The 14,101-nt window shown below is 32.7% G+C and overlaps 1 protein-coding gene across 6 annotated transcripts in view; it reads right to left on the reverse strand.

The window, feature by feature from the left end:
* The window catches only part of SHLD2 (shieldin complex subunit 2), an 81,725-nt gene that overhangs the window by 5,066 nt on the left and 62,558 nt on the right, over window positions 1-14,101 (reverse strand). For 5 of the 6 annotated variants that reach the window (XM_006915436.3, XM_025049358.1, XM_025049357.1 and 2 more), the window contains 4 exons: window positions 8,578-8,772; window positions 8,304-8,438; window positions 4,021-4,227; window positions 2,064-2,292 (listed from right to left, as the gene is read on the reverse strand). In XM_006915436.3, the coding sequence (XP_006915498.1) occupies window positions 2,064-2,292; window positions 4,021-4,227; window positions 8,304-8,438; window positions 8,578-8,772 (766 nt within the window). The remainder of the gene's footprint in view (window positions 1-2,063; window positions 2,293-4,020; window positions 4,228-8,303; window positions 8,439-8,577; window positions 8,773-14,101) is intronic. The other variant, XM_006915438.3, reaches the window with a different exon arrangement.

Below are 14,101 nucleotides of genomic sequence, written 5' to 3' on the forward strand. Positions count from 1 at the left end.
GGTTATCTCTCTTCTTCCATTCTTTATTTCAACAAATACATATTCAATATCAACTGTGTACTATTCACTGTGCTAAGCACTGGGTATTGTAAAAGAAAAACAGCAAAATGGAGTTGATATTGTCAAGAGGACAATTTAAAATGGAGTCAGGAGACCTCCAGAAAGCTAAGCTAACACATCCCCTCTATGTGAAACTGACCTTTTGAACTGAGCTAAAGCACAAACAGCTACATCTTGATACAGTTCCTGGGACTGGTTCTGTAATACTAAATTCTCTATTAAGAAATAAACTTTTGGCTATAATCAACAGGACAAGTAATAACAAATATTGGAGAGGATGTGGAGAAATAAGAACCCTCATACACTGCTGGTGGGACTGCAAATTGATATGGCCACTATGGAAAGCAGTATAGAGGTTCCTCAAAAAACTAAGAATTGACCTACCATATGATCCAGCAATCCTTCTACTGGGTATTTACCCCAAAGACTTAAAAACTCATGTTCGAAGATATTTGCACACTGATGTTCATAGCAGCATTATTCACAGTGGCCAGGACATGGAAGCAACTAGAGTGTCCTACAATAGATGATTGGCTAAAGAAGCTGTGGTACATGTATACAATGGAATATTACTCATCCATAAGAAGAGATGAAATACTATCATTTGCAACAACATGGACGGACCTTGAGATAGTCATACTAAGTGAAATAAGCCAGACAGAAAATGTTGAAAATCGTATGGTATCACATATGTGGGATATAAACCTAAAAGCAACTGATTGACAGTATACACTAGTGAACAAGACAGAACTGGTACCTTCACTGAGGAACTTAAGAGTTTGGTGGGAGAGAAAGACAATAAGCTTTTTGGCAATGGTGCCAAGATGATGCAATGGAGACAGAACAGTCTTTTCAACAAATAATGCGGAAACAACTGGATAGTCACGTGCAAAAGAATGAAGTTGGGTCCCTTCCTTATACCATACATAAAAATTAAATCAAAATAAGTCATGGACCTATCTGTAAGAGTTAAAAATATAAAATTCTTAGAAGAAAATATAGAAGTAAATCTCGAGTATCTTGGCCTATGAATGATACCTTTTTTAGGTATTATACCAAAAACACAAGCAACAAAAACAGATAATAAAAAGTGATGGCAGGGATGTAGAAAAACTGCACACCTCATACATCACTGGTGAGAATATAAAATCGTGCAATAGCTTTGGAAAAATTTGACAGTTCCTCAAAAGGTTAAACATAGAGCTATTATATGACCCAGAAATTCTACTCCTGAGTATGTACCCAATAGAAATGAAAACATATACCCACACAAAAATTGGTACATGAATGTTCACAGCAGTATTATTTATAATAACCAAAAAGTGGGAACAATCCAAATGTTGAGTTGGGAGGAAGGGAGAATGAGAAGTGACTGCTAATTGGGCATGGGACCTTTTGGGGATGGGTGATTAGAAGGTCCTAAAATTGACACTGAGTGCTATTTTGTAAAGGCATAAAATGTATAAGGTAAAAAGTAAAAGATTATCCAAGACTGAACATTTATTATTTAAAACACAGTGTTTTTCACTGAGTTGGTCAGTCATTTTACCATAGAACATTTGCTATCCTTAATTTCTAATGTGAAGTTGAAAAAAACTGAGGTACAGAAAGGCTAAACACCTTACTAGCTTCCACAACTCAGAGGTTAGATCACATAATACTTTTAACTTTTAAATTCCAATTTATTTTAAGATGGGAAAATGAGTTTCTTCTGAGCCATTTAGATTGTGATTTAAAGTGTAAACCAAGTAAAAATTTTCTTCAGTATAGCTGCTTCAAGACAATGAAATACCCAATTATTGCTTTTAAACACTCTGTTAAGATTACTGAGAAGTTTTTACTTTCATCGATAGCTATTTATCATTCAGGAGAAAAATTTACTCTCTTGGAATGGTTTTAGTGAGTTCTCATTAGAAAGAATTGATATATGTAATTTTTTTGGTCATTTCCAGTCCTATAAAAATAAATATTTTCCATCCAATTGGCTTGTTTATTTGCCTTACCTGTAGTATATTTTCTTCATAGTACATGGCAAGCAGCTAAAACACTGTTTGTAGATCTTGTTCTCATCTGTTTCTAGTTCCAATCCACATTTTGCACAGCCAGTATATATAATGTTCGGAAGAGAAGAGAAAATACTCTTCAGAGAACTGTGAGCATTTAGAACTACTTTCTGAGCTGCTGTAATAGGAAACACTAGCTCTAAAATCAGGGCTTTGATTAGAATCACTCCTACAAATGACAAACACAAAAAAATAGTATAAATTGTAGGGCTAAAATTATAACTTTAATTTACAAACATGGTTAATTATGTAGTTGATTTATAGTTACTTATACTAAAGGATACACTCAAGGTCTTGTTCTTGGTCTTCTCTTCTTAACTCTTTTCCTAGATAATCTCACTCACTGATGGCATGAATATTGATAGTACAATATAAGGGGTGATCTGCCTAGACCTAAAGATTTATTTGGCTAATTTGACTGAACAGGTGTATGTTTTCTTTCTCCCTGTCCTCTGAAATCATGCAAAATAAGTTTAACCTCTCTTTTAGGAGAAATCCATTCAAACACTTAAAACTAGCTAATATACCCTCTCTTCCTGCTATCTACATCCTTGGTACCATTAATTACCAGAGCTGTGACCACTTATTTTGTCATTGCTCATGATGTTGACTTTTACTTTAAAATCTAATTCTAGGTCTTTAATCCCAGCAGGTAGTTTTTTTGTGGAAGCAGTAGATGAGCGTTGACTTCTCCATGACACTAAATTAAATGTAGCCCTCTACTGCCTATGGCATTCCTTCTTGCAGTGACCAGCTCCATAAGCCTGTGGGGATTCAGGACAGAGAGCTGGGGGCCAGCACAGGAGATACACACAAATATGAAACTGTTTTAGGAACTACAACATTACCCAAGATTTCACCAGATAGTATAAATTTAGAGTCTTCTGTGGCCACAAGGAACTTACTTCCATTTTTGAAAGTTGTATAAAAGTTTAATAGTATAAAAATTTATAAATTTTCTATCACTTGTACTTATCTTCCAGAAAAGTAATTTTAAATTAACTATTAGTATTAATAAACGTGTCAATACAGAACTGAGTATATAGAGATCTTCTCTGAGAATTAATTTCTGTATTCCATTAAAAGTTGGGTTTTTTGAGAGGTGTTATTGTCTTTGTTTCCTATTTGCATTCTCCTTAGCTTAGTTTTATGACATAATAATGCTAATGTCTATAATCATATTGTATAAAACATATATACATACCTATGTGAATTAACACAACTTGTAAAATTTTAATCTGATATTCGGCCAAGGTAGACTAAGGGAGTGCATTGATGCTCCAACCTTATAAAAAACGAATATTTGTTCTTTGTCCCTAGTCCTGGCACACAGCTCCAAAAACTCTTGGAAACTCTAGAGTGCTAAGAGATGACTAAGAGCCCATAAGTACCTTCAGAATAAGGGCTGGTCACCAGAAAGGCCAAAGCATGATTAGAAGGTTGGAACTTTCAAGCCTATTCCACAACCTGTGAAAGTTTGAGTATATCACCAATGGCCAATGAGTTAATAACCATGCCTACATAATGAATCCTTGATTAAAAACCTTAAATAAAAGGGTACAGGGGTGCTGAACACACAGAGGTGCTGGGAGAGTAGTGCACCTGGAGAGGACATGGAAGCTTCATGCTCCCTCACTAATCTCTAGTGTTCAAAAGCAGATTGAATTAAATGATGAGCTGCTGGTAACTATACATAAAAAAGTTTAAGTGATCCCTAATAATTACAAATTAACCTGAAAAAAATGTAGGCAAAAAGCTGAGAAGAAGATGCCAATATCTAGTTCAATTATCTACAAAGATTTATATTTCACTTCCATATTCAATTACATATTTTTCCTGCAAATGGTAGCTTTGCTTATATTAAAACTAGCATACCTTATATATATAGAGATCTTACCTGAACACTTATCCTCTAAGTGTGTTGCTAAATCTGACATCTTCACAAAAGAGGGCATGCTGTTTTGAAATTTTGCTTTAAATGTAATTGCCCTTATATCGTCATCAAACAGGCACTCGCAGGATGACCAAGGTGTTGTATGCAATTCTAGGTTTTCCAGGATGCAATTGCGCTGAACAAAAAGATATTTAAATTCCCAAATATAATCTTAAACAAACAAAAACAAAAAGTTACCAAAAGGGAAATAATCTAGGCTCAAAAATCAGACTAAACAGATTGACTTAATTCAAACCATTAAATACAACTTTTATCACACTAAAGAATTTAGGTATAAAGAAGACAAAATATGAATATTGTATTTAAGGCAATAAGGTAAGGATGCTAGAGATCATTTTAATAAAATCTTTTTCTGAAGATTTCTTGATTTCCTAGAATCATAATTTATTATAACCAACTGCTTTTCAGAGTAGCAAATGCTCATTTTGATAACTACAGGCAAAGATTTTATAAAATAACAGGCACATAGAAATGAACACATGTCTGCCATAATCAATATCTCTCAATGATTTTCAACACCTTAGTTTTCTTATTTAGCTAATTTTTCCAGGTCAAAAAAATGCATTTAGATACAGTTGCACCCATTTTTAATTCCCTCAGTAATAATTCTAATTCTTAAAACCACAGTAGCACAGAATTTCTTGCCAAATAATTATTCTATATTAATAAATTCAACTTTAAACTATAATAAAACAAAAAGTGGTCTCTTAGCACTAAGTTTTCTAATAATAACAACTGTCTTTTTAGTTTCCCACTTACTTCAGGTCATATACCTAATTCATATCCCCATCTGCTTCCTTAGTTTCTTTCATTTTAAAGTTTGTGTATGTGTGGAGAATCTTAGAGCAACTCAGTAAATCCTTATAAAGCATCCTTAGAAAAAACTAAAGAATATATATTCCAAGTTGTTGCTTAAAACCAATCACTATTTTTAAAATAGCTTTCTTGTTACAAAATATATGCTTAGAAACCAGAGATAAGCTAAGTAAATAACAGCCATAATCTCAATACCCCAAAATAAACATTTGTTTTCAATTTGTTTAACTTTTACTTAATATATCAAATATATTTTTATATGTCATTAAGTATTATTCCACATTATTTTAAAATGTGCATAATACATCATTGCACAGATAAACCAAAATCTTAAAAAATTATTATAGCAACTCTATTTGGAACATGTTCATCGTTTTTTATTTTTCACTATTATAAACAGTACCATGATAAACATATTTTTAACTACATCTTTATGCATAGCCATGATGAATTCCTGTAAGTGTAATTATTAGGCCAAAAGCATTATAAATTCTAAGTCTTTCATATGCATTGTCAATTGTCCTCAAACAAGATTTTGCCAATTTATATTTTCAATAGTTTATGAGAGTGACTGTCTCCCCATAGCTTCTTTATTAAATTCTTAGGAGAAAAATCATCTATCATTATTTTATTCATGTGTCTTCAATTACTAGTAGGAGTAATTTTTCTTATATTTATTGGCCATATTATTTCTTCTTTAGTACTTGCCTGTTGGTATCTATTGCCCATTGAGCCTTAAAGACATTTGACTTTCGCTTATTGCATTATTTTCTGACAAAACGCAATTTTTTTCTGTTTTTTTTTTTTTTACTTGTCTTTTAAGTTTATATGTGGTGATTTTTATGCATGGTTTAGTTTTTGTTGCTGTATTTTATTTAACCTACTAACTTTTGATTTCAAAGAAGTTTGCTTATATTTTTTCTACTACTCATTGTTTCTTTTTTAAAAAATGTATTTGAATCTGTGGTGCATCTGGAATTTATTTTGGCACAAATATGAAACATAAATTTAATTCTATTTTTTCCTCAAATTGTTAGCTAAATATTCCAAACTATCAACTTTTTTTTTAAAAGGAAAAAGTTTGCTTTCATTTTTAATTATAAAATAAAATGTTTATTATAAAATATTTAGACAGTAAAAGAAAAGGGAAGTAATGGGTGAAGTAAGATTGGTCATGTTTGAATAAGCTGGATAATGGTACTTTAGTTCATTATATTATTATCTCTATGTATGTTTGAACTTTTTCATACTAAAAGGTTTAAAAAATAAATGTAGCTCACATGCAAAAAATTCAAACTAAAGGTATAAATAAAAATAAAACCATATAAAACCACCATACAGAGATAACCACTGCTATCATTTTATTATCTATATTTCCAGATTTTTAAATGTATATACATATTTACATATCAACTTCTATTACAATGGATCCTACTATAAGTGAAGTTTTATAATCTACTTTTTAAACTAAATAATACATCACATACATCTCTCCAGGCTAGAGAATGTACATATCTTTGGTAATAAATACCTTTGTGTGCCCACCCAGACCACAAATGACCCTTTTAACTGTTTCCTCACCCTCTGAAATAAGCTCAGGCATTCCTATTTATACTTTTCGACCCTGTCCTCCAGGCTGCAGTTCCCTGAATCAAATTCCATCTGAGCAATCAAATTTTCTTATCTGGGAATTTGGAAATGGGGCTGGTCTCTTAAAAAGAAAAGTAAAATCAGGAGCTACAGAGTAACCACCTGCTTTTTACATGGTTGAGAAGCAGAGGAAGTCTACGCTGACTGAATAAAGCAGATACATAGAGAAGCTGCCTGGGACCCACATAGAGAAGCTTTTCAGATTCTCGTTCCAAGTCCCCCAGGAACCCACATGTACTATGTACTACACAATTCCATTATCTCCAGTGTTCAATAATGACTGCCGATGATCATTTCTAATTACATCACCTAAATGTGTATTTTTCATCTTTAGAACAAGTAAAACTGGTGCCCGGTATAAAGTTAATAGAGAATGCCTCAAGAAATACTAAATGAATAGATAGAATGCTAACAATTTCTGAAAGTAGAAGTCACATACTTAGAAGACTGTTCAAAATTGATACTGTACCATTTTAAAAAGAATAATCTTGAAGTATTGAGGTGAATATTAAAACTTAAAGATGATAGTTATAAATGAAGTATGCTGAATGAACAAAGAACAACTACATCTTAATCCCAAGACTCATAAATTTTCAATATTAACCTAAATAACACAGAATTATCTAGACACAACTATAATTTATCTTCTATTAACCAAATAACTACTTATTTTAAAAGAATATCAAGCATGGAGCAATCTGCTTTGCTATAGCTCCATTAGAGTTAGAATAATACCTTTGACCTACATTTTGATCAGCATGCACTAGACTCATGCTCTCTGCTATGAAACGGTGGTCAATAATGATGGTCAGTCCATCATTGACACATATTTGTCAGATTTCTCAACCAAATATTTGTCACTGTTTGACCCTAACATAAAAGTCAAAAGTTAGACTTATCTCAAATCCTAGTCATAGGCTATTAATGATTAAGAGAGAGTGTGTGACAGATCTTATCTTTAGGTAACTATTTTGTAGAGAGAATTTTGGGAAGAAAATTAACTCTTTCCGTTAAAAAAGAATGAGTCACACAATCAATCTCTGAAATAATTTAGTAGAGTAAAATAACTCATAAGCCACTGATTATAACATCTCTGACTGTTACAATTAGAGGATGTCACAATATCAAAAAGCAAATATACTATTTTATTGAATTATCAATTACATTTAATTCAATACATCATAAATTATTAATTTATGCTTTAAAGAAAAATATAATAATGGGTCATTTATGTTTAAAATATCATTTTTAAAATATCATTTTAAACATAAATATTCTATGGATGGCTAATAGTCCACACTTTTAAAATATCTAGAATAAAAACCTGGAACACAGTAACTTATTTAACAGTAACATTATGACTTGAAAGAGTTAATGCAACTCCCTAAAATCTGTTACAATCAGAGAGAAGTTTATTTATCAGAGTCTTTTGGATGAATAAAAACTGTAGAAGCTTCTCCAGAATTTTTTAAAAACATATCTTAAGAAGATAAAATCTTCACTAAAAAGGTAAAGTAGTATACCTGGGAATAATAAAAGCTTTTATTTTGTCATCATTAATTATAGAGGACTTTTCAGATAACCAAATTGTTTTTTCTTTTCTATCTAAAATATAACAGAAGTAATCTGCATAATATTCATTCATGATCACTTATATTTCAAATGAAGTCTAATCTCTTAAGATTCTCTTCATCTTAGGCTCATAAGCATTAATCATTTACCTAACTATAAATATATTAAATGTTTTTTGGAGTACTTACGTTTTTTCCTCTGAAGTTGAGGGTACCAGGCTGCTCCACGACCCCATAATACAAGTACACAATGTTGACCTTGGGCCTGTTCCACAGTTAACATGATTTTCCTTTGCTTCTGTCCTCTATAACTATATAATGTCTCTGGAAAAGAAAAGGAATATTTTAATTGGCATTACTCTCTCACCTGTGATACTGTGATATTTAATCATAAATATATAATGATAACCAAATGGTACACTAAGGAGATCTTGTATCTTTATTTTATAATCTAAATGATTACCTGTCAGTATAGTGATGTCAACAACTCTTAGCACTGCATGCACTAATATGTCAGGCTGAAGCTGTTCCAGTTCTACAAATTCAACACTGTTCATTTTCTGAGGCTGCCTCTGAGGAAGATCTCTAAGATAGGAATGTTTTGAAGACACATATGCCAGTAAGTCTTGAAGTACAACATCACTAATTATACTGGAATCTAAGGGGGGGAAAAAAACACAAACACACATAGAAAAGATGACGAAATTAAAATGTATATATATATAATATATATATATATATTTTTAGGCGAGGCAACTCTTGGTTGACCTATTAGATTGCAAGGACCTTGTCAGCTTATGATCCTTTACTTTTTTTATTTTTTACACCTACAGCACCTGGCCTTCCTAGGTGGTCTCCCATCCAAGTACTAATCAGGCCTGACTCTGCTTAAAAATTATATTTTCTTGACTACATAGTATTTTTTTTAGAACTGTTATTTTGTTGTAAGGTGTGATTAAATGTAAAACTATTTCATTTCTTCAAAACATGTATCTTATTCTTGAAGTAGTTTAGATGTAAAAATTAGCTTGATATTTTTAATCAATAGAAGTGGAATTATTTACCATCTCCAAAAATCTTACCCTGTTCCCTCACTTCTCTACTTTGTTATTAATCATTTTTCCACCAATTAACCAAGACCAATACTTCAGTTATTTTTTGACTCCTCCATTACCTTGCTATATTCAATCAGTTCCCTAATTCCTGGAGTCTGATTTGATCACAGCTTCCCCGAACTGGCCCAAACCACTGCCATTCTTCCTCAAGACTCTTAGCATGTCACATCTGAAATACTCTAAAAGCTGCCTAATGGGCTCTTTCGCTGAACATGCCTTCTTCTTCCCCACTTCTAAGTCTCTGTCCTCTCCACTTTCACTGGCTGCAAAGCCATCATCCTGCTTTTTACCTTTCCAAATACTACACAGAGTAACAACCACTATAGGCTACCAGTGATTTTTTCCTTTTCTGTCTCTCACTTGGTTTTGAGCATGTGTGTGCTACACTGTAATATTTCTCTTGAATATTAGTTATTTAATTCATCAGTCATTATGCCATTTAGATTTTTTTTTCTTTTCTGTCTCAAATTCTTTTCTAGTTTTTTATTGAGATATACTTTACATACAATAAAATGCATACATTTTAAATATACAGATTGATGAGTTTTGCTGATGAATTTTTAATTTCCCTGAAGGAAAGTGAAGTATGTTTGAATATGTGATTGATTGTTGAACAAAATAAGATCTTAGCAAAAAACACTCATGTACTTTTTAGTATGAACTGATTTCAGTAGAAAAAAACATGATTCTTCTTTCCTTCTCTCAGTAACATTCTCATCCCAATGTATTTCTTATAATAAAGCCATTTAGTAAGGCCTCATTTTTTACTCACTCATCAGCAGATCATTTACTATGTGACAGGCATTATACTTGGTGCTAAGGATACAAAGACATAACATGTCACCAACTCAACACTGACAAGAGAACAAACACTGGGCTTAAAGTATAAGAGACATATGTAAGCATTCCTAAGAACACACAAAAGGAACTACCCAGGGAAGTTAGAAGAGGCTTTAGAAAGGGAATATTGAGCTGGGTTTTGGAAAAATGTCTTAAGAGTTTTCTAGGTGGTAACTGGGGATAGAGGGTATATTTCCAGGTAAAGAGAAGAGGTTTGCAATCCTTTACATACCATAGATGCTTTCGGTAGGCCTATGAAACAAATTGATCCATTATCAAAACAGCATTTTTATAACAGCTTTATTGAGATTAATTCACATATATAAAATTCACCCTTTTAAAGTGTACAATTCAGTGTTTTTTTTAGTACTTCACAAAGTTCTGCAACTATTACCATGATCTAATTTTAAAATATTTTATTACAGAATAACACTTTAAGTGGATAAAAGGAAATACGATTGGCAAATCAATTATATGGCAATATAGTAACTGAAATATTTTTAAACTGAGATAATTTATGTGTCTCATTAATACATTAAATAACAAGATATAGCAGAGTATGTGACAACTACTGTAATTTCAAAGTATGCCAAAGTATCATGGGCATAGATGATACTCAAGTTATCTTCAACAACTGTGATGTGATATGAAAATCTATATGCTTTCCATTGGTTACCAAGTCAAAAGTACTGCTAATATTACTGTGGATTGTTACCTTATTTGTAATAGAAAGAAATACTAATTTCAGTTCGTGATTAGTGAAAATAAAGTCATAATGTCTTCACATCCAACTTTATGAACGCTTTAATGTAGAAGAATCAATTTTCACAGGAGAGTAGGAAGAACATTTGGGAGGTTAGTGATCATCCAGCAGGAGATGAAGAGCATTGGAAAACAGGTAAGACTGCAGGAAAGGGAAAAGGGTGACAGATTTGTGAAACAGTTTAGGGGTAGAACCCAAGAAACAATTAGAGGTGGAAGGTAAAGAAAAGATTAAAGATGGCATCAAGATTTCTAGCACAGCTGAGTGGATGAATAAAAACAAATGTGTTAAAGTTTTTAAAACCTGATAAATGAAATCTATTCTAATTAAGATTACATAATTCCTAAATGAATTTTATAAAACAATGGTGATAACACTATCAAAAATAATGAGCATTAGAGAAAAGAACAGATAGTATGAGAGATGAATGAAAGAGAAGAGTGGAGATAAGGAAATGAATTAGACTACAGCAAAACTCAACTTCAAATACATCTTTCCATGACTCCAATTTATTTACCAGATCTCCTAATTTTACTTATACCTGCTTTCATAAAAATTTATACAGAAACATCTGATTATTCAAATTCCAAATAAAATAGTCTATTTCATGAATCATTGTGTTAACCTTTGATTTATATATTTAAGATAAATTAATATTCTATCACATTATCAGGACTAGGATTGTAAAATAAGTAACAGCTCACTAGAATGACAAAAGAACATAAGGCTTTGCCAATAGTACAATATACTGATCAGAAGTAAGAATGCTCTCAACAGTTGAACTACTTGTAAAAGAAAAAAAAAGCTAATCAAATTGATTTATTCTTTCAGAAGAAAAACAGCTGCAATATTCTCAAAGCATCAACTGAAAACCATTTGCCTAAATCAAACAAAAAACTCTGAGAATACACTTTATTTAACTACTAACCTGTGAAAAACAAGGCAATGTAAACTACTATGTAAGTATAAAAACAAAGACTATAATGTAACCCAAAGGTTATCTAGTTATAATTAGTTCAAGGTTTTTCACAATTTCCTATAAAAACTTTAAAGTCCCCAGGGGTTCCACTAGATATTCTCCACCAGAATTAGGTCTTAAAATTTTTATGAAATTACTAAATTAGATCAGCCTTATTTGAATCTAAATCAGCCTTAAAACCAAAGCTATCTACAACATCTATCTCCTTAATCCCTCAAAAATATTTGCATACCATGTTATTTTCACTATTTCAAAACATTCCTTACCCTTCCATTGTATTAACAGCTATAAAATATCATGAATTTTACTTAAAAGACATTTAGCTCCTTGGAAATATGCTTTTCAAGATATGGCAACTTCAAATATTCATAATAAAAGATTAAATTTAAATCTTTAAAAAAAATCCTCAAATTAAGATTGACTGACTCAACTGGCCAAAACATAGTGTTCTTAATTATTATAAGTTCATACTAAATCCTATATCTGATAGGGCAAATTATTCTTTCCTGTTCTTCATTGTCAAAAATGTTCTGGCTGTTTTCGGCCATTTACTCTTCCATATCTCAGAATAATCTCATCAAATTTCATGAAAATCTTATTGGGACTTTGATTGGATTTGCACTGAATTCATAGATAACTTGAGGAGACTTGAAATCTTCACAATGCTAAATCTTCCAATCAATAAAGTATATGTTTTCAGGTCTTCTTTCATTTCTCTTAATTTTTACATTTTCTTTTAACAAAAGAATTAAATTTATTACTAGAATATTACTTAGTATCATACATAATATTGTAATGTTGCCCTCTATTTAAGCGTTACTAGTTGTTGCTCCACTTGAGAAATGCAATTGACTTGTGTTTATTAGTCTTATACCTGGCCAACTTGCTGAACTTTCCCATGATTTCTAATAATTTGCCTGAGTTTTTAGATGAAAAAATCCTATAAAAAAGAACCATTTTGTCTATAAATAATGACAGCTTTCCTCTTTTTTCCCAGTCTTTTTGGAAATTTCTTTCTTCATGTTTTATCTCACTGGTTAGTATCTCCAATACAATGTTGAGTAAAACTGGTAATAGCAGTACTCTAGTCTCATTTCTAATTTTTAAAAGGAATGTTCCTAATCTTTCTCTAATTAGGATGATATTTGCACTGGATTTCTTAAAGATACTCTTTATCAAGTTAAAATAAATTTCTTTGTATTCCTAATGAATGGGTGTTGGACTTTATTTTCAAATGCTTGGACTTTATTTTCAAATGCTTTCTTTGTATCTATTAAGATGACCATATATGGCTTTTTAAAAAATTTTTTAAAACTATCGTTAGACACAATAAAAAAAAATGGTGTAGATCATAAAGGCTCTGTTCATCACACTGGCGACCAAATCAAAGTTGTAACAGAAACAAAGAGGAGCAGCAAGGAAAAATCGCCTGGGATCTAGATGAACAAGCCATAAAACTAGGGAGAAATCCAAGAAATCACCCTGCAATGGCAGAAGGTAGGACAGGGCAAGGACGCAGGGCTGCCCGGTCTCAAGCAGCTGAGTGAGATGAAGGCTGCGGCTGGGGCAGGGACAGACGCCTCTTAAGGAGCTGCGTCAACAAGCAGATCTTCGCAGCAACGGCTCTGCTCAATCTTAGCACTAGTGCTAATTCAGCTGCACACGGGGGGCACCAGGGACTTACAGAGAGACACTGTCAGAGTGAGGGCCAAGGGGAGACTCGCTCTGTACAGAAGTGTCATTAGTATCTATTGTTCCTCTGTTGAGCCCTTCCCCATACCAGTGTGAGGAACACAGCACCACCATAGCCTGACGTCATCAAACTGGATAACAGAGGTCGCTCCGCCCAGAGGATTCCCTGACTCCTTCCCCAACTCGCAGCCCCACCTAAGCCACATCCAGGTATATATCCTCAGTGAGTCAGGTCCTCCTTGCTGAGCAGCACCTAGACTCACACTGGAGGCAGCTGGCCTCGGTTTCTGGTGTGACCTTTTGAGGCAACTATAAGCACAGCATCTGTGGATTGCTTGCTGAATCTTAACAGGTGGCCCCAGGGTGGTAAGAGGCTTGGGCTAAGTTTGGCCTGCAGCTGAACCCCTCTCAAGACTGTACCACTGGACACCTACTTCACAAATCCACACTAAGACCAGGAGACTTAGGAGCTTTGCTTAGTACATAGAATCAGACACAGAAAGGCAGTTGAAATGGGAAGACAAAGAATAAGAAACGATATGAGAGAAAAGAACAGAGATCCAGATATAATGGAGTCAAGTAATCTAACAGGAGCAGA

Source organism: Pteropus alecto, unplaced genomic scaffold (assembly GCF_000325575.1).
Source record: "Pteropus alecto unplaced genomic scaffold, ASM32557v1 scaffold155, whole genome shotgun sequence".
NCBI classification, from domain to species: domain Eukaryota; kingdom Metazoa; phylum Chordata; class Mammalia; order Chiroptera; family Pteropodidae; genus Pteropus; species Pteropus alecto.